General features: G+C 46.1%; 1 protein-coding gene across 5 annotated transcripts in view; it reads left to right on the forward strand.

The window, feature by feature from the left end:
• Positions 1–8,955: 8,955 nt before the first annotated feature.
• The window catches only part of rxylt1 (ribitol xylosyltransferase 1), a 32,532-nt gene continuing 15,789 nt past the window's right edge, over positions 8,956–25,698 (forward strand). For 4 of the 5 annotated variants that reach the window (XR_007957519.1, XR_007957518.1, XM_052030368.1 and 1 more), the window contains exons 1-5: positions 8,956–9,153; positions 13,423–13,626; positions 16,384–16,486; positions 18,103–18,417; positions 22,221–22,391. Coding sequence is in view for 3 of the 5 variants with exons in the window: in XM_052030368.1 (XP_051886328.1) it covers positions 9,018–9,153; positions 13,423–13,626; positions 16,384–16,486; positions 18,103–18,417; positions 22,221–22,391 (929 nt within the window). In the remaining 2 variants the exon portion in view is untranslated. The remainder of the gene's footprint in view (positions 9,154–13,422; positions 13,627–16,383; positions 16,487–18,102; positions 18,418–22,220; positions 22,392–25,698) is intronic. The other variant, XM_052030371.1, reaches the window with a different exon arrangement.

Genomic DNA, 25,698 nt, shown 5'->3' on the forward strand with positions numbered 1-25,698 from the left:
TCCTTCAAACACCGAATCTGGGGCCCTGTAGGTCTCCATTCTCCAAGAACGTATCCAGGCACCCGTCAAATGTGGTGAAGGGTTCTCCCTCTACCTGGTAGTGAGTTCTAGACCCCCACCATACCCTTTTCTGCATTTTCCCTCTAACCCTTCCACCAATAACTTTAAACCTATGCCTCTGGTTTTTGATCCGTCAGCTAAAGGAAATAAGCCCTTGCTATTTACACTACTGCAGTCCCTCATAATTATCTCAATTAAGTCTTTCCTCAGCTTTGAAAGTAACCAACCTTAGTTTATCCAAGTCTTGCCTTGTGCCTGAACTGCTCCATTCATGGCAACCCTTATAAATCTCCTCTGTGGCCTCTTCAGTGCCAACACGATTTTCCTACAACATTTTAACCTGAGCTGTACACAGTGCTCAAATTATGGCCTAACTGGTGGTATTCAGTACTAACGTAACCTAAAACTCAAAAACTTGCAGATGCTGTAAACCTGAAATAAAAACAGAAAATGCTGAGAACACTCAACAAGTCGGGGGAACAAACAGAGTTAATGTTTCAGGTTGATGGTCTTCTATCAGAACAGGGAAAATGTGTAAAAGATGTTTGTGATGTGTTGCAGAGAGGGTAAAGTGGTTGGGAGAGCAAAGCAATGTCTGTGTGATAGACCAGGCAGAGACCAAGGTAAAATGGATGTTTGGAATGGATGATAAAGTGTATGGTGAATAGCAGTTGATAGCAGCTAATCTACCCAAAGGAAGTCAGCTTTTTATGTTGTTTCTGTGTCCCCTGAGTTACAGTTCCTCCAGACAGATTTTTCATATCAACAAGCTTTACGTCTAATTTTTGCCAGTTCTGATGAAAAGTTATTGTCCTAAAGCGTTAGCTCTGTTTCTCTCACCACAGATGCTGCCTGACCTGTTGGGTGTTTCCAGAACTTTTTTTTATTTGTGAATTTCGCAGTTTGTTGGGAAGTTGACGGGAATGTGGGGATGAGATTTTTACACTAATTCCATTTTACACCAATTTTACACTAATTCAATTTTATTCTCCTCACATTCCCATCAACGTTTGCATCAATCTGAGCAGTAGCCCAAGAACATGCCCAAGAGGTCAGAATTGAAGGAGGTCGGGACTTTCGGAGGTGATGACAGGGATTATAAAGGTGCAGCCATGAAGGGATTGGACAGGAATAGTTAAAAATCAAGGCATTGTTTAATTGGTATCTGTAAACCCACAATCTCACGAGAATGGTCAAACTGGACTTGGTGTGACTTAGATAGCAGAGCCTTGAAGACCTCAAGTCTACAAAAGGTGGATTGAAGGAAGCCAGTCTCAGACAGTGTTGGGACAAGACATACAAAGCCACTGGTGTAGGTTTAGCAGCAGATGAAGTAAGACGGGCTGGGTAATGCGACTGAGGAGTGAATAGGGCTGCCTTAGTGAATGCGCCAATGTATGGTCCAGCAATCGTCACAGGGTCAACCATGACATAAAGGTTACAAGCAGTTCCAGAAAATGTAGAAAGTGGGACAGAGTCAGTGGCTAGGGAACAGAGTTAGTGAGCCACTTGTGTGGTCAAGGTTATTATTCCAAATAACATGTCCAGAGTAAAATGAAATCCCTTCCACTAAATCAAACCACCGCGGACCTCTAAGTAAAGAGTACATGGGATCTGGAACTACATACTGACTGGGTTGCCTAGGTAACCAGCCATAGCTCCCAGCCACCTGAAAAACCCAAGCAGCTTCTTTTCATAAATTCTGCACGCTACAGCATTAGTGATCTTTGAGAAACATGGAGGGTTACCCAGACTCTTTCAAACATCTGAACTTTGTCTGTTGTGGCTCTCAAAAGAACAACACAGAAAGGCTCCCAGGAGGCATAATCTGTCAGGAAATGGAAAGGAAACCTTGCAAATTGGAAGTGGACCCATGCAGACAGCCACGGAACTAATTTAGGCTCTCCTGGAGCTGCATTGTTGGGAGACCAAATGAAAGATCGGTTGCTGTGCAGAATGTTACCTCAAACACAATCCAAACTCATCATAATTCGTCCAGTCTCCACTAAAATAAAAATACTGCCAGATGTTGGAAATCTGAAATGAAAACAGAAAATGATGGAGACATTTGGCAGGTCAGGCAGCGCCTGTGGAGAGAGAAATAGTTGATGTTTCATGTCTCTTCAGAGCTAGAAGAGATTAGAGATGGACAGTTATAAACAAAGCCAGAAGAATCAATAGAACATAGCACAGTACAGTACAGGAACAGGCCCTTCGGCCCACCATGTCTGTGCTGACCATGATGCTGAATTAAATAAATCCTATGTGCCTGCACATGATCCATATGCCTCCATTCCCTGCATTTCATTTGCCTGTCTAAAGGCCTCTTAATCACCATTATCATGTCTGCTTCCACCACCACCCCTGGCAGCCCGTTCCAGGTGCCCACCGCTCTCTGTGTAAAAAAAACTTGCCCCGCACATCTCCTTTAAACTTTCCCCCTCTCACCTTAAATTATGCCCGCTAGTATTTAATATTTCCACCCTGGGAAAAAGATTCTGACTGCCTACCCTATCTATGCCTCTCATAATTTACTGACCTTCTATCTGGTCTCCCCTCAGTCTCTGATGCTCCAGAGAAAACAACCCAAGATTGTCCAAGCTCTCTTTATAGCTCATACCCTCTCACCAGACCAACTTCCTGGTGAACCTCTTCTGCATCCTCTCCAAATCCTTACATCATTCCTTTAGTGGGGTGACCAGGATTACACACAATACTCCAGGTGCAGCCCAACCAAAGATTTATACAGCTTATGTTATAGAGTTCATAGAGTTGTACAGCACAGAAACAGGCCCTTTGGCCTAACTGGTCCATGCCGACCAAGATGCCTCATCCAAGCTAGTCCCACTTGCCCACGTTTGACCCATAACCTTCTAAATCTTTCCAATCCGTGTCCATGTCCAAGTGCCTTTTAAAAGTTGTTATTGTACCTGTCTCAACTGCTTCCTCCGACAGCTCATTCCACATACAAACCACCCTTTGTGTAAGAGAGTTGTCACTCAAGTTCATATTAAATCTCTCCCCTCTCACCCTAAACCTGTGCCCTCTCGTTCTTGATTCCCCAACCCTGGGAAAAAGACTGTGTGCATTCGCCCTATCTATGCCCCTCATGATTTTATACACCTCTGTAAGATCACCTTGCAGTCTCCTGCATTCCAAGGAATAAAGTCCTAACGTGTCCAGCCTCTCCCTATAACTCAGTCCCTCAAGTCCTGGCAACATCCTTGTAAATCTCTTCTCCACTTTTTCCAGTTTAATAACATCTTTCCTATAGCAGGGTGACCAAAACTGAACACAATACTTCTAGTGCGGCCTCAACAGCATCCTGTACAACCGCACCATGACCTCCCAACTTTTATACTCATTGAAACAAAGGATTGCAGATGCTGGAATCCAGATGAAAAACACGATGATGCTGGAGGAACTCAGCAGGCCAGGCAGCATCTGTGGGGAAAAGCAGGCGGTCGATGTTTCAGGTCAGGATCCTTTTTCAGGACTGAAGATAGGAAAAGAGGAAGCCCAATATATAGGAGGGAAAAGCAGGGCAGTGATAGGTGGACAAAAGAGGGGAGGCGGGGTGGGCACAGGGTGGTGATCGGTAGATGCAGGTAAGAGATAGTGATAGGCAGGAGGAGGGGAGAGCAGATCCACTGGGGGATGGGTCAAAGGTAAGGAGAGAAAGGAAAAAAGGGGCTCGGAAAGGGAAGAAGGGAAGAAGCATGGTGGGGGGGGTGGGTTGTGGGGAAGGGGGTTGGGGATTCTCTAAAGTGGGAGAATTCAATGTTCATGCCGTTAGGCTGCAAGGTTCCAAGACGGAAAGTGCGGTGCTGTTCCTCCAGTTTGCGCTTGGAATTCTCTCGGCAGTGGAGGAGGCCGAGGACTGACATATCAGTGACAGTGTGGGAGGGGGAGTTGAAGTGACTGGCGACGGGGAGATGCAGGTCGCGGTTACGGACGGAGCGCAATTGTTCTGCGAAACGGTCACCTAGTCTGCATTGGTCTCACCAATGTAGAGGAAGCCACACTTGGAGCACCGAATGCAGTAGATGATATTAAGGGAGGTGCAGGTGAATCTCTGTCTCACCTGCAAGGACTGTTTGGGTCCCTGGATGGAGGTGATGGAGGTGGTGTAGGGGCAGGTGTTGCACCTATGGCGGGGGCAGTGGAAAGTTCCTGGGGTGGGAGCGGGATGGGTGGGGGGGGGGCGGGGAGGAGTGAACTAGGGAGTCACGGAGAGACCGGTCCCTGCGAAAGGCAGAAGGGGATGGGGAGGGGAAGATATGCTTTGTGGTGGGGTCCCGTTGGAAGTGGCGGAGAATGATGTGTTGGATGTGTAGGCTGGTAGGATGAAATGTGAGGACAAGGGGCACCCTATCCCTTTTGGGTCTGGGAGGGGTGGGGGTGAGAGAGGAGGTGCAGAAATGGCAGAGATACGGGTGCGAGCTCTCTCGACCGCAATCGGGGGTAGCCCTGGTAAGAAAAGAAGTTGGACGTCTTGGATGTCCTGGAGTGGAAAACCTCATCATGGGAGCAGATGCGGCGGAGGCGGAGAAATTGAGAAAAAGGGATCGTGTCCTTGCCAGGGACAGGGTGGGAGGAGCTGTAATCGAGGTAGCTGTCGGCGTTGGTGGGTTTGTAGAAGATGTCAGTGGATAAGGAATCTCCTGAGATGGAGACGGAACGATTGAGGAAGGAGAGAGAGGTGTCAGATAGTCCAAGTGAATTGGAGATCAGGGTGAAAATTGGTGGCGTAATTTAAGAAACTGTCGGGTTCCGCACAGGTACAAGAGGTGGCACCAATACAGTCGTCGATATAGCAGAGAAAGAGTTGAGGAATGGGGCCGGGGTAGGCTTGGAACAGAGACTGTTCAACGTAGCCAACGAAGAGGCAGGCATAGCTGGGGCGCAGGTGAGTGCCCATGGCTATGCCCTTGGTCTGTAAGAAGTGAGAGGAATCGAAAGTAAGGTTGTTTAGGGTGAGGACAAGTTCAGCCAGGTGGAGGAGAGTGTTAGTGGAAGGGGACTGGTTCTGTCTCTGGTCGAGAAAGAAGCGGAGGGTGGTGAGGCCGTCATGATGGGGGAATGTAGGGACTGGGTGTCCATGGTGAAGATGAGGTTGTGCATGCTGGCGAACTTAAAGCTATGGAAGAGTTGGAGAGCGTGTGATGTGTCATGGACGTAGGTGGGAAGGGATTGGACCGGGGGACAGGATAGTGTCCAAGTATGAGGACACGAGCTCCTTGGGGCAAGAGCATGCAGAGACAATAGGTCTGCCGGGACAGTCCTTCTTGTGGATTTTGGGGAGGAGATAGAAGCGGGCAGTCCTAGATTATGGGACTATCGTGTTGGTAGCTATGGGGAGGAGATCTCCCGAGGTGTAGGAGCCAAATTTCAAACTATAACATGCACTTACCAATTTCCATTGAACCGCTGTCTGTCACAATCAGGGACATAGATGCAACAGTCAAGCAACACAAAAACATTCTGTGCATCTTTGCATTGCACCTGTGTTTAATTTTAGCCCAGTATGAATCATTTTCCATAAATTAAACTCATTTGTCAAGTGCTGGGCTTGCAGCATTAATACTTCACTGATGCACCAACAGTATGATGTGATAGTTAATGTAGAGTATCCAAAAAATGTGTGAAGTGCTTCTTGATGAGCATTTAGTGACTTCTGCTGCCATTATTCCTGCCCATTTGTTATGACTCTGCTGCAATCAGATTTCTCCAAGACCTGGATTTATCACCAGAAGCAAGGAACAGATTCTCATTAGGAGTTTTATCAGATTTTGTATGTCACTGAATCTTTTTCATTTAAGCAACCTGATTGTTACCATTAATTCTCCAGTTCTGATGCATTTGTTTGGATAAAAAGGGCTGGATCTTCTCAATCTGGCCTGTTCGGCCCTGCACTGTCCCCATACTTTGTTGCCCTGTGAGATTGACTGAGTTTTGAGGCCTGGTTGTGGTGCTCTTCCCACAAGGCAGAGTGGAAAAGTGGTGTGACATAAGACCTATTGGTTCACTGCCGTTGTTTGGAGAGTGAAATCTGCCACTGATACCCAGACACCAGACTCCCAGTGATATTTTTAAGCTATCCACTGAAATGAATTAACAGCATTGATATAAGAACACAAGATCCTCACAGCATGGACTACAGTGGTTTTCTTACCAACGTCTCAGAGGTAATTAGGCATGAGGCCAGTGATGCTCAGATTACCTGAATGCATATAGAATATAAAGTCCCTTACAAATTATGCATGTGTCTTCATAATTTGTAGAATTTGTAGAATTATAACTTTATAATGACCTATACGGTATTGTAATCTCTGGGCTTCAGTAATGGGGCAACTAACAAATTATCTGACTGAAAATAGTGGTGACACTCTATGTTATCGTACTTAGAACATAGAACAGTACAACACAGGAATTGGCCCTTCGGCCCACAATGTCTGTGCAGACCATGATACCAATCCAAACTAATGCCATCTGCCTACACATAGTCTATATCCCTCCATTCTCTACCTGCTCGTGCACCTGTCTAACTATCTCTTAAATGTTGCTTTTGTACCTGCTTCCGCCACAAACCCTGGCAGTGCTTTCCAAGCACTTACCACTTGTAAGTACTCTGTGCAAAAAAACTTGCCTCACAAGCCTCCTTTGAACTTTACCCCATGGTCTTCCTCCCAATGAAAATCTGACCAAGTTCTAACGAAGGGTCTTCGACCGGAAGCATTAACTTTGTCTCTCTTCCCACAGATGTGGCCCGATCTGCTGAGTATTTCCAGTATCTTGTGTTTTTATTTCAGTTCTTCCTCCCAAGGTTCCCATTGCCACAGGTGCCAATGTTCAGCTCCCTCTTCCCCACTTGAACTCATCAAATAATAGAACTCACAACTGTGCATTGCTTTACTAATAACCACTGTTACTTCATCCTGACAACTACTTGTCTCAGGCTCAACGTAAAGTGGTTTCCTCTTCCTGAAGAATTCACTACAGAGTCTTCACAAAGAAACTCCCTGTTGCTATAAAGACCACTTGATGCAAAGCCTGGTGAATTTCTCCATTCTGTCAAAGTGTTTTTTTCCTCTTGCCCAGTACAAATTATTCCTTTCACAACTGTGAAAGTTTTGTTTTCCTAAATAATTTCTTTCTGTTTCGCTTTCTGTCAAATCAACCTGTAAGCATGCATTAACTTTCTTTTATATTAAGCCTCAATGCAATTTCATTTCCCACAGCTTTTAAACAGCACTTTGTACAAGCTGTCCCAGTCACTGCCGATCAAGTACAATTGTTTACATGTGCCATGACATCTTTCGTTTCTCTTTGAGTTTGCAATCAAATTTCTCCAATATATTGCAAGTAGTCATGAATGCTTGTTCAATTCAAGAGAATTCTGATATTTGCAGCTGTATTGTATGTTATTTTCTCTTCATCTGGGATGATAACTATTGCTTATTCTTCATTTAGTCAGAAATAGATTGATAGATTTATGTTTACCATTAAGGGACACATAAAGTTATATGTGTTAGTCTCTTTGATTGTTTGACCATATTGTAAACTCTTGGGGCAAATTTCTGATGGTTCAGCTTTTATATAATTGGGGTCTTCTCAATTTGTTAGGCACGCATTTCTCGCTGTGAAAAATATATTTACAGTAAAACTCTAATAATCCAGCACCCTTGAGACTTTGGTGGTGCGACACTAGCAGATTTTCAGGACTATTGGATGTAACTCCCATTAATAACCCAAACACATCTTGATTTCACTTTTTTCACTTGTTGCACAGTAATACAATAAATTTTCCCCTGAACCTGGTGAGATTAAAGGGAGCACGAAGTGAGAAAAGGACAAGGTTTCTGGACCCCGGCTCTGACCACAGTAACACCCACATTCTTGCCCCTGGTTGTCCGGATTCCAACCCCGCTCCAGCCCACACACGGGACCAATGCTTCAGCTGCATACCCCACTTTCACTCTGGACCCTCAGCTCATATTCTGGATGAATGAATGAGCCAGATGCCAAACTCTCAGGATTTCCAAACAATCGGATACTGTATTACCAGAGTTTTACTGTACATGGTGCGGCTGGAATGTTCAATAGATGCACAATAAATAACTGGTCTGTATACTCAGTAAATTGTGGAGCTAGGGCGCACAGGGGTGCATAGTGGCACAACTAGTAGATCCTGACCTTCGGTGACCATTCTCCCTGTGACCACGTGGGTTTCCCCCCCGGTGCTCCGGTTTCCTCCCACATCCCAAAGAAGGCAGGTTGGTGGGTTAATTGGCCGCTGAATTTAAAGCGGTCCTTGATGTGTAGGTGAGTGGTAGAATCTGGAGGAAGTTGATGGGAATGTGGGGAGAATAAAATGGGATTAGTATAAATAAGTGTTTGACAGTCAGCATGAACTGGTTAGGTGAAGGACCTGTTCCTGTGCTGTACCTCACTGTAGCTCTATTGGTACTGATATTACCCAATGTTCAATGTCTCTTTGCATAAATATCGTTTTCCATGACTGTGTCCTTATTCTCACATGAAAACTCCCCCAGTGATACTGAGCAGTGGCTCAGTACTGCACTATAGGACATCGGTTCAGAAGTTTGTGCTGAACTCTCTGGAATAGAATTGATCCGCAATCCTTTTAATTCAGATGGCAGTACAATCCACCGGGACATATCGGATACTGCAGCAAATCCGCTAATGGACATTGCAAACCTCTATATGTACTGTGTATCCTCACCTACTGAGCCACTGACAGGCCATTCTGGGGGGGTGGGGGGGAGATCAGATTCAGAGTGGGCTGAAGCCGGCAGGTGGCGGTGTTGGCGGAGGCGGGGACCAGGAGCCGAGCCGGCAGGTGGCGGTGTTGGCGGAGGCGGGGACCGGGGACCGGCCCGGTGGCGGTCCGGGGCCGGGCTGAGGTGCTGCGGACCGCGGGTGATGGCGGCGGCATGAGGCTGAGGTGGAGGCGGGCGGCGGGCTGCTTGGTTTTCCTTTACTGCCTGTTCTCCATTTACGCCGCTTACGTCGTCTTCGTGCGGGGACCTGGGGCGCACCGGGCGGCGGCGGCCCGGGAACGCAGGAGGGGTAAGGAGCGGCCGCAGCCCCCCCACCCCGGGACCCCAGTCCCCACCCCCCCCGGGACCCCACTCCCCGTCCCCCCCTTGTACCCCCAACCCGGGACCCCACTCCCCGTCCCCCCCTTGTACCCCCACCCCGGGACCCCAGTCCCCGTCCCCCCCGTCCCACCCACCCCGGGACCCCACTCCCCGTCCCCCCCTTGTACCCCCACCCCGGGACCCCAGTCCCCGCCCCCCCCGTCCCACCCACCCCGGGACCCCACTCCCCGTCCCCCCCTTGTACCCCCACCCCGGGACCCCAGTCCCCGTCCCCCCCGTCCCACCCACCCCGGGACCCCACTCCCCGTCCCCCCCTTGTACCCCCAACCCGGGACCCCACTCCCCGTCCCCCCCTTGTACCCCCACCCCGGGACCCCAGTCCCCGTCCCCCCCGTCCCACCCACCCCGGGACCCCACTCCCCGTCCCCCCCTTGTACCCCCACCCCGGGACCCCAGTCCCCACCCCCTCCACCCACCCCGGGACCCCAGTCCCCACCCCCCCCGGGACCCCACTCCCCGTCCCCCCCCGTTGTACCCCCACCCCGGGACCCCAGTCCCCACCCCTTCCACCCCCCCCCCGTCCCACCCACCCCGGGACCCCACTCCCCGTCCCCCTCCTTGTACCCCCACCCCGGGACCCCAGTCCCCACCTCCTCCACCCCCCCCGTCCCACCCACCCCGGGACCCCACTCCCCGTTCCCCCCCCTTGTACCCCCACCCCGGGACCCCAGTCCCCACCCCCCCCGGGACCCCCGTCCCCCCCTTGTACCCCCCACCCCGGGACCCCAGTTCCCATCCCCCGTCCCCCCTTGTCCCCCCACACCCCCCGTCCCCCCACACACACACCTTGTCCTCCCACCCCCCTTGTCCCCCACACACCCCCCTTGTCCCCCCATTCCCCCCTTGTCCCCACACCCCCCCTTGTCCCCCACACCCCCCCCCGTCCCCCCACACACACCCCTTGTCCCCCCACACCCCGGGTCCCCAGTCCCCACCCCCCATCCCCCCCACATCCCCCACACCCCCCCCACGTCGCCACACACATACACCCCTTGTCCCCCACATCCCCCACGTACCCCCACACCCCGTGTCCCCAGTCCCCACCCCCGTCCCCCCTTGTCCCCACACTCCCCTTGCATCCCCACATCCCCCTTGTCCCCCCACACACCCCCCTTGTCCCCCCACACACCCCCCTTGTCCCCCACACCCCCCTGTCCCCCCCCACACACACACCCCTTGTCCCCCACACACCCCCGTCCCCCCCCACACACACCCCTTGTCCCCCCACACCCCCCATCCCCCACACCCTGGGACCCCAGTCCCCACCCCTTGTCCCCCCACATCTCCCACACCGCCACACACATACACCGTCCCCCCACGTACCCCCACACCCCTGTCCTCCCACAACTCCTGTCCCCAATACCCCCCTGTCCTCAACCCCCCACTTTTCCCACCCAGACCCCAGTCTTCTCTCTCCCCACCCCCCACCCCCCAAACAGGACCTTCCTCTCCAATTTCTGAGCATTAATACAAGCAATATTAATTTGTCCAGGTACCAGCTGTACATAACATCGTTTTACAATGCCGCGGGATTAAAATGTTTTACCAGATACAAAGGCAACATTTTTGCACCTGTGGGATCATTCTGAATTGGATACAGTATTAAAGATGGCTAGAGGTTACAAGTTTCTCTCTATGGGCTTCATAGATCGGCTTTCAGTGTCATAGATGCACAATGGTAGAGTTGCTGGACTTCTACAATCTTGTAAGGGAACAGGCAAGAGATGATCCCACAGTCTTGCTCATAAATAAGATACCTTTATTAGTCACATGTACATCGAAACACACAGTGAAATACATCTTTTGCGTAGAGTGTTCTGGGGGCAGCCCGCAAGTGTCGCCACGCTTCTGGCACCAACATAGCATGCCCACAACTTCCTAATCCGTACGTCTTTGGAATGTGGGAGGAAACCAGAGCAAACCCACGCAGACAAGGGGAGAATGTACAAACTCCTTACAGACAGCGGCTGGAATCAAACTCGGGTCGCTGGCGCTGTAATAGCATTATGCTAACTGCTACACTACCGTACCTGAGAAAAGAGTAATTAGCAACTGTTTGGTATTGCTGGATGGGTCCACAATGGTACCAGTCTTTCAGGATCATCCTGGTGTCCCCGTTATTAAAAATTAATCTTCTGGGCACTACAGCAATCAAACTGGAAGAAAATTTGTTGGGTCTTTAAAGAAAATAAGACTTGCTTCCCATTTTCTTAGAGCCTTTTATTTTGTTAGAAAGTAGCAATGGCTGCAAAAACTGACGGGAACAGGTTAGCTAGAGCTGGGATATGAAACTTTTGGGAATACATCCAAATTGTATTGGTGACTCTGGAATCCATGCAAACTGAGAACAAAGTGCATTATCTAGAGTGAACCACTCCAAAGTGCTAAACACAAGACAGTACCTAGCTAGGATAGAGCATGAGCTTTTATGACTTCCCCTTATATCACACTGTCTGATGATAAAGTTTTTCTGAAGAGGTAACAATCATTAGCTCAGCTTTAATTTTCCCTAACGTTGGTAATCCTGCTAAAGAACTTTCCTGAACTAGCTCAACACACACAAAATGCTGGAGGTGCTCAGCAGGTCAGGCAGCATCTATGGAGAGAAATAAGCAGTCGACGTTTCAGGTCGAGACCTGTCCGTCAGGACTGGAAAGGAAGAGGGCAGAAGCTAGAATAAGAAGGTGGGGGGAGGGGGAGGAGCACACGCAGGCAGGGGATAGGTGAGTCCAGGTGATAGGTGTCGAGGGGGGAGGTAGGAGGGTGGGGGAGGGAGGATGAAAGGGAGTGGTGTAAGAAGCTGAGGGGTGATAGATAGAAGAGGCAAAGGGCTGAAGAAGTAGGAATCTGGTAGGAGAGGGCAGTGGACCGTGGAATAAATCGAAGGAGATGGGGAATAGATGGCAGGTCTTGGCGGGGTGGGGTGGGGGGGGCCCTCAGGAATGAGGGAAGACAAAGGAGGAAAGGGAGGGGAGGGGTTACCGGAAGTTGGAGAAATTGATGTTGAGGCCGTCAGGTTGGAGACAACCAAGGCGGAATATGAGGGGTTGTTCCTCCAACCTGTGTCTGGCCTCAACGTGGCAGTAGAGGAGGCTATGGATAGACATGTCACTATGGGAGTGGGATGTGGAATTGAAGTTGATGGCCACCGGGAGATCTTTGCTTTTGTGGTGGATGGAGCGAAGGTGCTCGACGAAGCGGTCACCCAATCTGCGCTGGGTCTCACCACCACTGGGGGTGTTTACAAGACAACTGCAGCCATTTCTCCTGAAGGGCACTTGCCATTATTTTGGGGGGTGGGGAGGAGAAGGGGGTAGTATTAGGGTAGATCCCCTGATGCCATGAAATAGCAGTCGCCTGTCCCAAGTAATGCTGGTATTCCGGTGTGACCTCAAGTACAGCCTTCTGTTGGGGACACAGCTCCCAGCACTTGGTGGCTGAATGTAGCTGCACTCACGGAATGGCTTGGCCAGCTGGTGAAGGCTGCCCCAGGCTCACTGCTGTCAAAGTTAGCATTATTACCGAAAGTTTGAGACTGTCTTTGATACTCAGGGGACCTGTCAAAAAGCAGCACGAAAAAAAACACTCTCTAAGATCAATTGAAAGCATTGACACAAACTAAACATGACTTGCATTTCATCTGACAGCTGATTTCCTCACTCATATGGATGGGACTGGCATAGGCTCAGCATGCAGGCTGCCTAGACTGAAAGCTGGGAAATGGGAAGTGGGTTGTGTTGTCTTCTTGAGCCCTTGAAGAATCCACCATTGCAACACATGCAGCCAGCATGGAGAAGATGCCATTTCCAATATAGGCCGACATCAGCTCTGGGTGCTGGGACTGACATGGGGAAGCGTGGAGAAGTCGCGGAATTAGTGCTGTGTGAGCACTGCAGATTCGGCCTATTGTCTTGTGAATACTCAATGGGAATTTCTGACTTCTCCAAGAAGATACAATTCTTGGAGACACAAGAGACTACAGATGCTGGAATCTGGAGCATTGAATAATCTGCTGGAGGAACTCAGCGTCTGTGGGAGGAAAGAAATTGTTGATGTTTCAGGTTGAAACTCTGCGTTTCGACCCAAAACGCCGACAGCTTCTTTCCTCCCAAAGATATAAGTCTTGATGTCACTCCAGGATTCTGTTTTGTTTAAACTACTTGTTTTGGAATTGTAGGCAGTTCAGTTCCGTGGCAGACTGAGGAAGAACAAAAGGAGTTGCAACACTTGCAGCAGGACGATGAGTGGAATCCATGGGAAGAAGATGAGAAAATGGAGAATGCTGTACAGCACAGAGCCCAACTGCAGGGATTTCAGAAACAAATGTTACGAAACCCACCCAGAAAGAAGGTGGTGCAGATCTGGGGCAAAGCTGCAATTGGTAAATCCACTTGAGAAATACTATCTGTTCATCAAATAATTGTTAGTGCTGGGAGTATATGTTTTGTAATATTACTTTTGCACTTACTCATGACAGTGCACTCACATTGGATCTACTTTCTGAATAATTTACTAAACGGTCCTAATGTGGGCAAACGGGATAGGTGTAGATGGGCAGAAAGGTCAGCATGGATCTGATGGGTCGAGGGGCCTCTTTCTGTGCTGTACGACGCTGACCTCTCTCAACCTGCAGGAAGGATCTTTGCCTCTCATGGTAACTTGTACGGTGATCCTCATGCAGTGTTATTTTACACCTTCTGAACACTGTTTCCTAATTATTTTCCTCTACCTGAACATGTAGGCAAGAAACGAGCTTCCCCCACCTCTGCAGAATTGATTACAATTAGAATTAGTTGGTATGGCAACTGCTCTGCCCAGGACCGCAAGAAACTGCAGAGAGTTGTGGACACAGCCCAGTGCATTACGGACACCAGCCTCCCCGCCTTGGACTCTGTCTTTACCTCTCGTTGTCTTGGTGAAGCAGCCAGCTTAATCAAAGACCCCACCCACCTGGGACATTCTCTCTTCTGTCCTCTTCCATCGGGTAGAAGATACAGGAGCCTGAAGGCATGTACCACCAGACTTAAGGACAGCTTCTATCCCACTGTGATAAGACTATTGAACGGTTCCCTTATATGATGAGATGGACTCTGACCTCACAATCTACCTTGATGTGACCTTGCACCTTATTGCACTGCACTTTCTCTGTAGCTGTGACACTTTACTCTGTACTGTTATTGTTTTTACCTGTACTACCTCAATGCACTCTGTGCTAACTCAATGTAACTGCACTGTGTAATGAATTGACCTGTATGATTGGTATGCAAGACAAGTTTTTCCCTGTATCTCAGTACAAGTGACAATAATAAACCAATACCAATACATCTCTTGCAAAGTTTTCTCTACATCTCTTCCTCACTATGTCTCTCTTCATTCTTTCATCTTTTTCTTTCTCCATCTTTGATTCTTGGGTACATTTTAGCAGATGTATGAGAGAGACCTGAGGTGAATTAACTTTATCTTGCCTTTACCTGCTAGGTGAAACCTCCACCCTGTACATTTTCTGATTTCTTGGCAATAGGTAAAAAATGTACTGCATGTCAAGTCTCCACGTCAGTTTTACATGTTACCAACGTATGGCAGTGTATGTGGAAATTAAAGTGCACTAGGTGTTTGAAAATATATCCAGTGATGGGTCAGCAGTCCCAACTTGTGTTGCTAACCTGTCAAGACCCAAAGGCTTCCTGGTTTGAACCACACGCTTTTGATGTGAATTGATTTCTGTATTCCCACTAGAACTTGCTTATTGGTTTATTATTGTCACATGTACTGAGATACAGTTTAAAACAAAAATTGTCTTGCATACCATTCATACAGATCAATTCATTACTCAATGCATTGAGGTAGTACAAGGGAAAACAATAACAGAATGTAGAATAAAGTGTTACAGTTACAGAGAAAGTGCAGTGCAGGTAGACAATAAGGTGCAACGTCATAACGAGGTAGATTGTGAGGTCAAGAGTCCATCTTATTGTACTAGAGATCCGTTCAATAGTCTTATAACAGCACGATAGAAGCTGTCCTTGAGCCTAATGGTGTGTGCTTTCAGACTTATGTACCTTCTGCCTGATTCTTTCCGTCTTCTGCACTGTACTGCACCCTTTGACTAGGAAGAGGTCAAATTCTGCACTTGGTCACCATCCTTGAACCTTGCAGGAAATGCATACAGTGAGGATGGAATTGTGCTCAGTCATGAGGCCCTCCCATGGTTCTGTAGCCTTCAGTGCAAGATGAATAATGATTGCCTGAGCAAGGAGCCAGTTAATAGTAAAGATCCATTGGATGTATCCAGTCACTGACTGCACTTTCTGAATACAAATAAATAGTTGCCCAGACTAGTTTGAAAAATTCTGAGTGGCACCAGATTACTAAACTTATTTATTTCCTGCACTCTGATCCAGAAATTTGTAGTGTGGAGAGGATTCTCAGTCCAATTCTCAGGGTTTGACTGCACTGCTTTAACCTGTTATCACCCTTCACAACCACCACATTAAGCACCAGCAGGAGAGTTGAATACATTCACAGTTCATTGGAGCCATCTCCTTGTCAGAAATGGTAGGACAGAAGGTAGGATAATGTAGCAATACAAAGATGTTGGATGAACTCGGCAGGTCAGGCAGCATCTATGGAGGGAAATGGACAGTCACCGTTTCGGGCCAAGGCCCTTCATCCAGACAAAGCTAGAGGGGACATAGCCAGTATAAAGAGGTGAAGGGGTGGGGCAAGAGCTGGCAATCGGTGGATCCAGGCGAGAAGGGGAGAGTGAAAATAGCCACCGAGGCTGGGAGGTGATAGGTGGAGGTGACAAAGGGCTGAAAATGATGGAATCTGATAAGAGAGTGATGGGATAATGCAGCAAGCAATTGTAAGGTTTTGCATGCATGAGCCCTTGAAGAGACAGTCCACATAACTGTCGACCAAAAACTGGGAAGTGGATAATCTAAATACTTGATTTTTATTAAGCAAGGATATGATGGGTTAAATGGCCTCTTGCACCCCAAATTTCGATGATTAGTGCTTCTAAATTTGCAGAAATGTAATTTAAAGCTCTTTGAGCTCTATCATTTAGATTTATGTATTGATACTGTGCATAATAACTGCTCTTTCTGCAGATCTAAAACCTTCCTCTTTGAAATAGGGCTTTACCTCTGGCAGCATATTCTTGGTGGCCCACTTACGCCAAGTGATGTGACAGCTCACTGGAGAGAAGGGCGACTAAAGGCTGGTAATTTATATTTTAGGTAAAGTTTGAGTTTATGTAAACGGCATCTTGTTTTATGCATTAGGGCCAACTTCTTGCTGCAGTCACTGTGTATAGTAATCATATTTAATGCCCAAATCTGTGATCCCCAAATGATGGACCCCTTTGAAAAATGTACACAAGCACCATGTTCATTATCCAATAATAAATCAAGCTCAGTACTTTGAGCTTTTGAGGAAACATACAGAAAGGAGGGAGAGGAGATAGCAGAAGGCACCAGTGAGCTTATGTTAAAAAAATGAAGAAAAAAAAAGTTCTACACCATTGGGAAATGTAATTCCTGTCGTTGACGCGGGGAGGGGGTAGAGCAGTTCGTTTAATATCAAAGATGGGGAAGACCAGATAATATAACAACTGATTTATTGTATGGAAGTGGATGTTCCTCCTTTTCCCATATTACTCCACATTCTTTAATTTCCTTGACACCTCTTATGTGCCTGTATTTTAAACCTTCCATGAATGATGAACATCGTAGTATAACATTAGTTTGAATCATGGAATGACATATCATGTGATGCATTCTTGAGAGAAGTTAATAAACATTTTTGTATTTAAATGGAAATATCTGTGCATAACAGAACATAGAACATTACAGCACAGTACAGGCCCTTCAGCCCAGTGTTGTGCTGACATTTTATTCCTGCTCTAAGATCGATCTAACCCTTCCCTCCCACATAGATGATAGAGAAATGAAGGGCTATCTAAGAGTCTCTTAAATGTCCCTAATGTATTTGCCTCCACCACCTCTGCCGGCAGTGTGTTCCATGCACCCACCGCTGTGTAAAAAAAAACATACCTCTGACATCCCCCTTATACCTTCCTCCAATCGCCTTAAAATTGTGCCCCCCTCATGTTAGCCATTTTCGCCCTGGGAAAACATGTCTGACTGTCCACTCGATCTATGCCTCTTATCATCTTGTGCACTTCTATCAAGTTACCTCTCATCCTCATTTGCTCCAAAGAGAAAAGCCCTAGCTCACTCAACCTATCCTCATAAGACATGGTCTCCAATCCAGGCAGCATCATGGTAATCTCCTCTGCACCCTCTCTAAAGCTTCCACATCCTTCCAAAAATGAGGAGTTATTGTAACCATTTCTTTCATTCCTTGTCTGAATTGGTGTGATTGTTCTTGGAACAGAGGAGGGGTTTTAATTGAGGTGTGCAATATTATGAAGAGTAAATAAAGCAAAACAATATCCTTGGACAGAGGATTGGTATCCAGCAGACATATATTTAAGATAACTGGCAAAACACAAAAAGGATGAAGAGATTTTGTTTAAAACACAGTAAGCTTTTACAGTTTACAACTTATTGTGGTGGGTGGGGAGTGGAAGCATATTCATTGTTACTTTCAAAAGTGAATTGTGCACTTGAAAATTGAAAGCCTTAGGGAAAAGCCCTGGAGAGTGAGATTAATTGGACATCTTCCAAAAATATTCTCTCACCATTATATGATTGATAAAACAATGCTCTGGACCAGATTGATAATGAAGTATACGAATGCATTTCCTAATTAAGTGTAATTAACATTTTTGGATAGCACTTCAGATTGGCCTGTGCTGCTTCATGTACCTACTTTGCCTGCTTCTTTTCAGATTCTACACCGGACCTGCTGTGATCCCTGGACACATCTCTCTAGATACTGAGAACCTTGTGCTTGTGTTGAATGGCAGAGAAGAGGGGAAGATCAAGTTTGCCACCCAGTGGCTGCACTATGTACAAACACTCCACCAGATGGACAAGCTCAAGCACACAGCTGTGGTCCTGCTGGGCAGTGAGGAGTGTGATAACGGCTGGATTGAGCCCTACCTCAGAAAACATGGAGGATTTATCGACTTAATCTTTCTGGTGTACGACAGCCCTTGGGTAAATGAAGTGGATGTTTACCAGTGGCCATTGGGAGTGGCAACGTAAGTCGAGCAAAGTCAAAGTCAAGTTTATTGTCATATACACAAGTACATGTATGCACTGGTGCAGTGAAAAACTTACTTGCAGCAGCATTACAGGCCCATAGCATCAGATAAGCAGCATTCACAAGAAAAGCATAAATTTAACATAAATTATACACTATTTTTTTACAAGAAAGAACACAATTGGAACAAAAAGGCACATCACTATAGGCTCTGGTCTAACTGTTTCACTTTCCGTCTGTTCCCAATCGTATCAGCTTTGCCTTATCTACATTCTGTAGCACCCCCCTCCCCACCAGAAAACAATGTCAGGTTCCACATTTATGGTAACAGTGCCCCATTCCACCCCTCTCTCTCTTTACTGGCTCTAAATTGTCACATTGCTTGTCTGACATCCAGCACTAAATGACCAAGACTTTCTTCTGACAATATTCGGAACATATTCTTTTGTAATCACTGTAAACTGTTCCTTAGCAACTGGCTACATCCCATTCCCCATTAACTATTTGATGATTGATTTGATTGCAACATTAGTATCACATTTGACCAAATATTCTTTCCCTCTTAAGCTTTCCCATTTCCAACTCTAATATTGCCTGATTTCTTTGCTGCCTCATCTCATCTGCTTTATCCATACCTGTGGGCGGCACGGTAGCGTAGTGGTTAGCGCGACGCTATTACAGTGCCAGCGATTGGGGTTCGATTCCCGTTGCTGTCTGTAAGGAGTTTGTACGTTCTCCCGTGTCTGTGTGGGTTCCCTCCGGGTGCTCCGGTTTCCTCCCACCTTACAAAGGCGTACGGGTAGGTTAATTTGGGTTTAAAATGGGCGGCACGGACTCATTGGGTTGGAAGGGCCTGTTACCATGCTGTAAGTAAAACTTAACTTAAACTTTGATCCTTCCAGACTTGACTATTCCAATAGACACCTGGCTACCCGTTTCCACCCCCCCCCCCCCCCCCCCCCCCCACCAACAATCTACCACCAAATGTAAACGTGAGGTCATTCAAAATTCTGCTACCCGTTATCCCAACTCGCATTCCGCAATGTTGAACCATTTTCCCGTCAATCATTGTTTGATATTGGTGCCTAGTCCTGCGTGTCTCACTTTTTAAAATTCTTCTTTTGAAATCTCTCCATATCACTGGAACCTCCGAGGTATCTACATTTTCCTAATTCTGCACCTCGCACGTACCTAATTTTAATTTCTCCGCCATTGGTGGCTGTGCCTTCAGATCCCAAGGCCTTAAACTCTGGAAATTTGTCCCTACGTCTTTCCGCTCTTAAGATACTCCTTCAGTCTGCTACTTTGACCGCCGTTTAGGTCATCTTGCTTTATATCTGTTCCTGTGTGCAAGGTCAAAATATATTGGATGACAAGAAGAGTAAAGCACCTTGAAATATTTTACTTTGTTGTTTTAAATCCCTCAATCCCAGTCCATAATTTGGGGCTTTTTTAAAAAATCTCCTAAATTCCATCAAGTAATTTAACCATCTTGGCTCTGATATCTGAAACATACTTCACTTCCCTCATCAGGAGCTTCCTTAGAATTCATACTTTTAGAATCCCTGTTGGCTGTCCTTCCTGCCTGGTTCTCCGCTGCTTTGATTGTCTGTCCCTCTCTGTGAGGGGATCACAACATTTCACTCCTTTGAATTTACTGAATACTGCCATTAAGTCCCCTTGTGGTAGACAAGTTGAGTATATTATCATGTGCACAAGTGCACTGGGATATGGTACAATGAAAACGACAATCTCCTCAGATTGTGATTAAACCTTTACACCAAAACCCAGCAGAGGCCAGATTCAGTAGGAAGACAAAATAAATTTTCAAAAATTGGCCGTGTGGAGAGTACACATGGAAGACCTACAGGAGAAAAACAATTGCCTGTCTTCCTCTGTATAAGCAATAGCCCTAACAGCTACTGGAGTTGCTCGGTGATCAACCTGCAGGAGGTGTAATTCAAGCATGGCTGAGTTGGATAATATCTCTTTGTTTCCATTCTTGGAACTTGCCTCTTCCATGACAGCTCAAATGTCAGATAACATGAGGCTTGACCCTGTTCTCTTTTATTTCTGTTTCACATCTCAAACTTCTAATTTTTTGTTGACAATTGTAATTTGAAGGAACCAAAACTATTACAGGGGTTTCAAAAGGTTGCGTACGCCCAATCGAAACCTCCTTGTGATTTTGGAAACTTTTATCAAGTCACCTCTCAGGCTTGCCTTCACCAGAGGAGAGAGCTTCAGCCTGCAGTGTTTACAAAGGATGTAATCTCTCAGTCCTGATGTCATTTTAGATATGACTAACCTAACTTATTATTCATGCTGCCCCAGAGCATCAGGGCCCAGTGTTCAACAAAGCCCCATATCTCAACCCTTTTAAATAAAAAATACACTGGGTAGCTTGGATGTTACTGCAGAACTGAAGGGATGCTACCCATGACAGATCTCCTGCAAGCTGATTCACAGACACTGTCAGGGGATTTGGAGTAGGTTCCTGTCTGCCTTGGTCTTTTGTCAGAGAGTAACTTGGGAAAAGCTCTAAAAGAAGGAAATATATTCTAAAGTTGGAACAAAAATGATCCAAAAACATCAATAATGATTTATAATGAACATATTAAGTTGCCACAATACCTTTGCAGAAGGCAGACCGTGTGCTGTCTATGAAGGTCCAACAAGATTGCAGTCATGGAGTGACAGAGTCATAGAGCATACAGCACAGATACAGGCCCTTCGACCCAACCAGTCCATGCCGACCATGTTGTCCACTCAGCTGGTCCTAACTTCCTGCTTTCAACCCATATCCCTCTAAGCCCTGCCCCTACATGTACCTATCTAAGAGCTTCTTAAATGAGACTATTGTACCTGCCTCAACCACTTCCTCCAGCAGCTCGTTCTATATGCTCACCACCCTCTGCATGAAAAAGTTGCCCCTTGGGTGTGCTGGGACCTTAAGAACATAAGAAAGAGGAGCCATTCATTATTCATGTTTATCCTCTACTTAGTTCCCTCCAACAGCCAGATATAATGGGAGATATTGTGGGGAGATAAGAGACTGCAGATGCTGGAATCTTGAGGAAGACACAAAATGCAGGAGGAACTCAGCGAGTCAGGCAGCATTTATGGAGAGAAATGGACAGTCGACATTTTGGTCAATCCAGATGGAGGGTCTTGACCTGAAAAGACAGCTGTCCATTTCCCCCCACAGATGCTGCCTGACCTCCTGAGTTCCTCCCGCATTTTGTGTGCTGCTGGGAGATGTTAAAACCTGACAGTAGTTTCCCTTCCCATTCTCAGCTCAAAGCTGAAGTAAAATGAGAAGGATGCACTATCCATTCCAAAAACAAAACCACCAGCAGATACGATTGATCTGTTACTGAGGGATTTGAAAAAGCGGCACTTGTGAGTCTCTCACCCAGAGACCTCTGGGCAACACATGCCTCTGACTTCCAGTGTTAATCCTCTCACCTTTCACGCAGCACCTGTTTCCGTTACTGACTGCAGAGGGAGCGAGCTGTGTTAATATCTAATTACCAGATTAATAAAATGGATAAAACATCCTTGAGAGATTGAAAAGGCTTGCTTGACTTTTAATTGAGGCTGGAATTTGACCTTTAAAGACTCAGGGTTGACGCTCCATGGTGCAGACAGCAAGGTAGCTAATTAAGTAGGTTTAATAAATGTTACACCTCGACCTTTAAAATAAACTTAATCTCTGTGCATCCGAGCATTTTCCAGAGGAAAATTATGTCTTCATGTTTCAAGGAAAATCCAATAATTACACTGTAATTCATATTTCAGCTACAGGAACTTCCCCGTTATGGATCTCAACAATCTAATGTTGCATTCTTCAAGGCCATATTTGTGTAACTTCCTCGGAACTGTCTACAAAGGCTCCTCCAGGGAAACCTTGCTGGATATGCTGAAACAGGAAAGATTCAGTGCCATGTGTCTTATCTCGGTCAGAGAACAGTAGGTCTTTCTTTGTGTATTTTATCCTGCTTTTTAACTGGCAGTTAAAGAACTATTAATCTTTTCTTTCTTTTACAATATTTTTGTTGATTCCACATAGAAAATACAGAGTACATGAATCAGAAAAAAGATAAAATGCTACAAAATACATTGTGTTAAATCATACTTGAAATCACAATACCCCATATTAATAAAAATGATAGTTAATTAATAACAATTAAATTGGAATAATTTTATTATAAAAAAAATCTAAACCCACCTACCAAGACCAAAGCTGTTTGGTAAAAGAAAGGACAAAGAAAAACCCTTAACACATAATAATATTAGCCAATATCTGTACGTTAACCACTAAATCAAAGGTTTTGAAAATAGTTCAAAAAAGGTCCCCACAATGTTTGGAAGTCTAAGTTAGATTCAGAGATTGAACAACAGATCTTCTCTAAATTTAGGTATGGAACTATTAGTCTTTTAGTAACTGTTTTCCCAATTTGTTCTGTGGCTTGGAGAGAATACCGTTGTGTGCCATCAGGATTTCAGGAAGGAAGCAATAAGGATTCTTGAAGGGTTTGTGTAAAGTAAGTTGCTGAGCAGTAGGAGGGGCCAATGTACATTCATTAAGAAGGAGCATGTTCAGGGATTGATCAGTCAACAACAGTTGTCGGGGCTCAGTCTTGTTATATATTTTGTTTTTTGGGGAGATCTGGGTGTCACTGGCAAGGCCAGCATTAATTGCCCATCCCGTACTGCTGTAGAGAAGGTGGTGATGTGCTGTTTTCTTGAACTACTGCAGTCCTGGTGAACCTATTCCCATGGTGCTGTTGAGGAGGGTTCCAATATTTAGGTGGAAAAATGGTGAGTCAGGATGGTGTATGACTTGGAGGGGAACCTTTAGTAGGTGGTGTTCCCATGCATCTGCTGTTCTCGTCTTCCTTGGCTGTAGAGGTTGTGGGTTGGTGAGGTGCTATCAGAGTAGCCAGGTGAGCAATTGCACTGACAAACAATCCGCTGAAGGAACTCAGCGGCTCAAGCAGCATCTGTGGAGAGAAAGGAACTTGGCGTTTTGGGTCGAAACCCTGCATCAGGACACAACATCTGCAGTCTCTTGTGTCTGAGAAATTGCAGCACAGTTGTAGATGGTATACTCTGCACCTGGAATAGAGGGAATAAATGCTTGAGATGGTTGATGGGCTGTCAGTTAAGCAGGCTGCTTTGATCTGGTAGTGTAACAAGCTTCTTGAGAGTTTTTGGAGCTACACTCATCCAGGTAAGTGGAGAATATTCCATCACATTCCAAACTTGTGCCTTGTAGACGGTGGAAGGCTTTGGGATGTCTTACAATGAGATGCTCCGTTTCTGAAATTCTGTTGTAGGTAGTATCTACCTGGCTGTTTCATTTGAGTTTCCATTCAATGGTAACTTCCCCTTGCCCCCCAGGAAGTCATTGGTGTAGTGTGGACTTAGCATTGAATGGCAAGGGTAGGTGGTTAGACTCTCTCTTGCTGGAGATGATCACTGCCTGGCACGTTAATGGTGCGAGTGTTGGTTACTACTTATCACCCCATGCCTGAAAGTTGGCTGCTGTCAAAACTTAACCCACACTTCAGTGCTACACTGAAGCTACACAGGCAGAAAAGAAGAAATACAGGCTTGCATTTATCCAGTACCTTTCAGAGTCTCAGAATACCCCAAATCACTTCACACCTTAAGTACTCTTGAAGTGTGGTCTTAGTTGTAATCTGGTTACTGTGCAGTCAGTTGTGCCCAGCAGGTATCACAAGCAGCAATATAATCATGAACAAGTTCTGTTTTAGTGACGCTGCTACAGGGCTGAATGTTGGCCAGGACACCACGGAGGGTTCCCTTGCTTCATAGTCACAGGACCCTTTGTCACCTCCCAAGAGGGTAAATGGGGCATCATCTTGGTGTCTTTTCTGAAACACAGCACCTCCAACAAGGTTAGCATTCCATCAGTACTGACTGAGACCATCAACCTGGCATTTTGTGCTAAAGTCTCAGTGTTCCTGAGGCCACTCGCTGGTAACAGTGCTGTAACCAAGCCAGAGTGACACTGTGATGGGAAAGACTGCAGCATTGATGCTGGTTTGCAAAATAGGTCCAGGAATTGAACAGGGGATAGAATGGCAGAGAAGGATCGGCAGGATCAATTCAAAGATTTTTAAGAAGTAGATAAGGCATTCTCATGCACACCTTTACATCTCTAATTAACAATCAGGATAAAGAACAGCAGCTAATTTTATCACATCAGCTCAGGTGATATGCAGAGAATCTAAAAACTCACCTTTTCCAATCTTTGCAGAGCACTACCACCACGTAAGGTAACTTAAAATGGAGAAGGTATGGTAAAAATAGATTCTTATTACATTTCTGATTATTTCTTGCCTTCAGCACCACCTCCTTGAATAGTGTGTTTTGATAGATGTCCCACACCTCAGTTACACTTTCTTTCCCAGTATTCCCAGGCCATCTGCTGTGTTGTTTCTCAGTTGCCTTTGTTTTCTCAACAGTGAGGATGATTCATTGCCGACATAAACCTTCCACTTCCAGCAGTGCTTTCTCTCCTCTTTGCAAAGGCCACACCACCCAAGGAGTCCACAGTACTGCTGAGACTGACATCAGCAACAACTGATTGAAGTGAACTCGGTACCATGGATTCTTATAGTGGCTCTAACTGGAGGGGATATTGCTGCTGGAAGTTTGAGTAGGCACACCTGCTGTGTGATATGAGAAAAATAAATGTTTTATCTCTTATGGCAGATTTCTCTGTTCCCAGATTTTCAGAAGAAACACAGTGCTCAGTTCACTGGCACTGAAGCTGAGAGAAGGTGGCAAGATGACCTGATTGAGATATAAGATGATGAAAGGGTGCAGGGTAGATAAAGAAGCAATTTTCTCTAGTAGCAAGGGGAAAGAATCTTAAAACTGGATCTAGGCCATTCAGGGTCACTAGTATAAAAGTAATAATAGTTCATGCCAGGAATCTGGGGGAGACAAAAGACAGAATGTGGTGAAAATACTCAGCACAACAGGCAGCACCTGTGGAGAGGGAGACAGGGTTAATGTTCAAGAGCAACAACCTATTGTCAGGTTTCCCCAGTTCACAAAGTCATTGACAAAATATTAACTTTCTTCCTCCATAGGTGCTGCCTAAAGTATTTCCAGCTGTTTCTCACTTTATTACATTCAGGATCACAATCAGGAATCACTTTGCACAGCAGGTTGTATCAATTTTGCAAGTGTTCTTTCTTCAAAGGCAGTAAACGATGTGTCAATTGAAGTTTTCAATGTG

Source organism: Pristis pectinata, chromosome 15, assembly GCF_009764475.1.
Source record: "Pristis pectinata isolate sPriPec2 chromosome 15, sPriPec2.1.pri, whole genome shotgun sequence".
Taxonomy (NCBI): Eukaryota; Metazoa; Chordata; class Chondrichthyes; order Rhinopristiformes; family Pristidae; genus Pristis; species Pristis pectinata.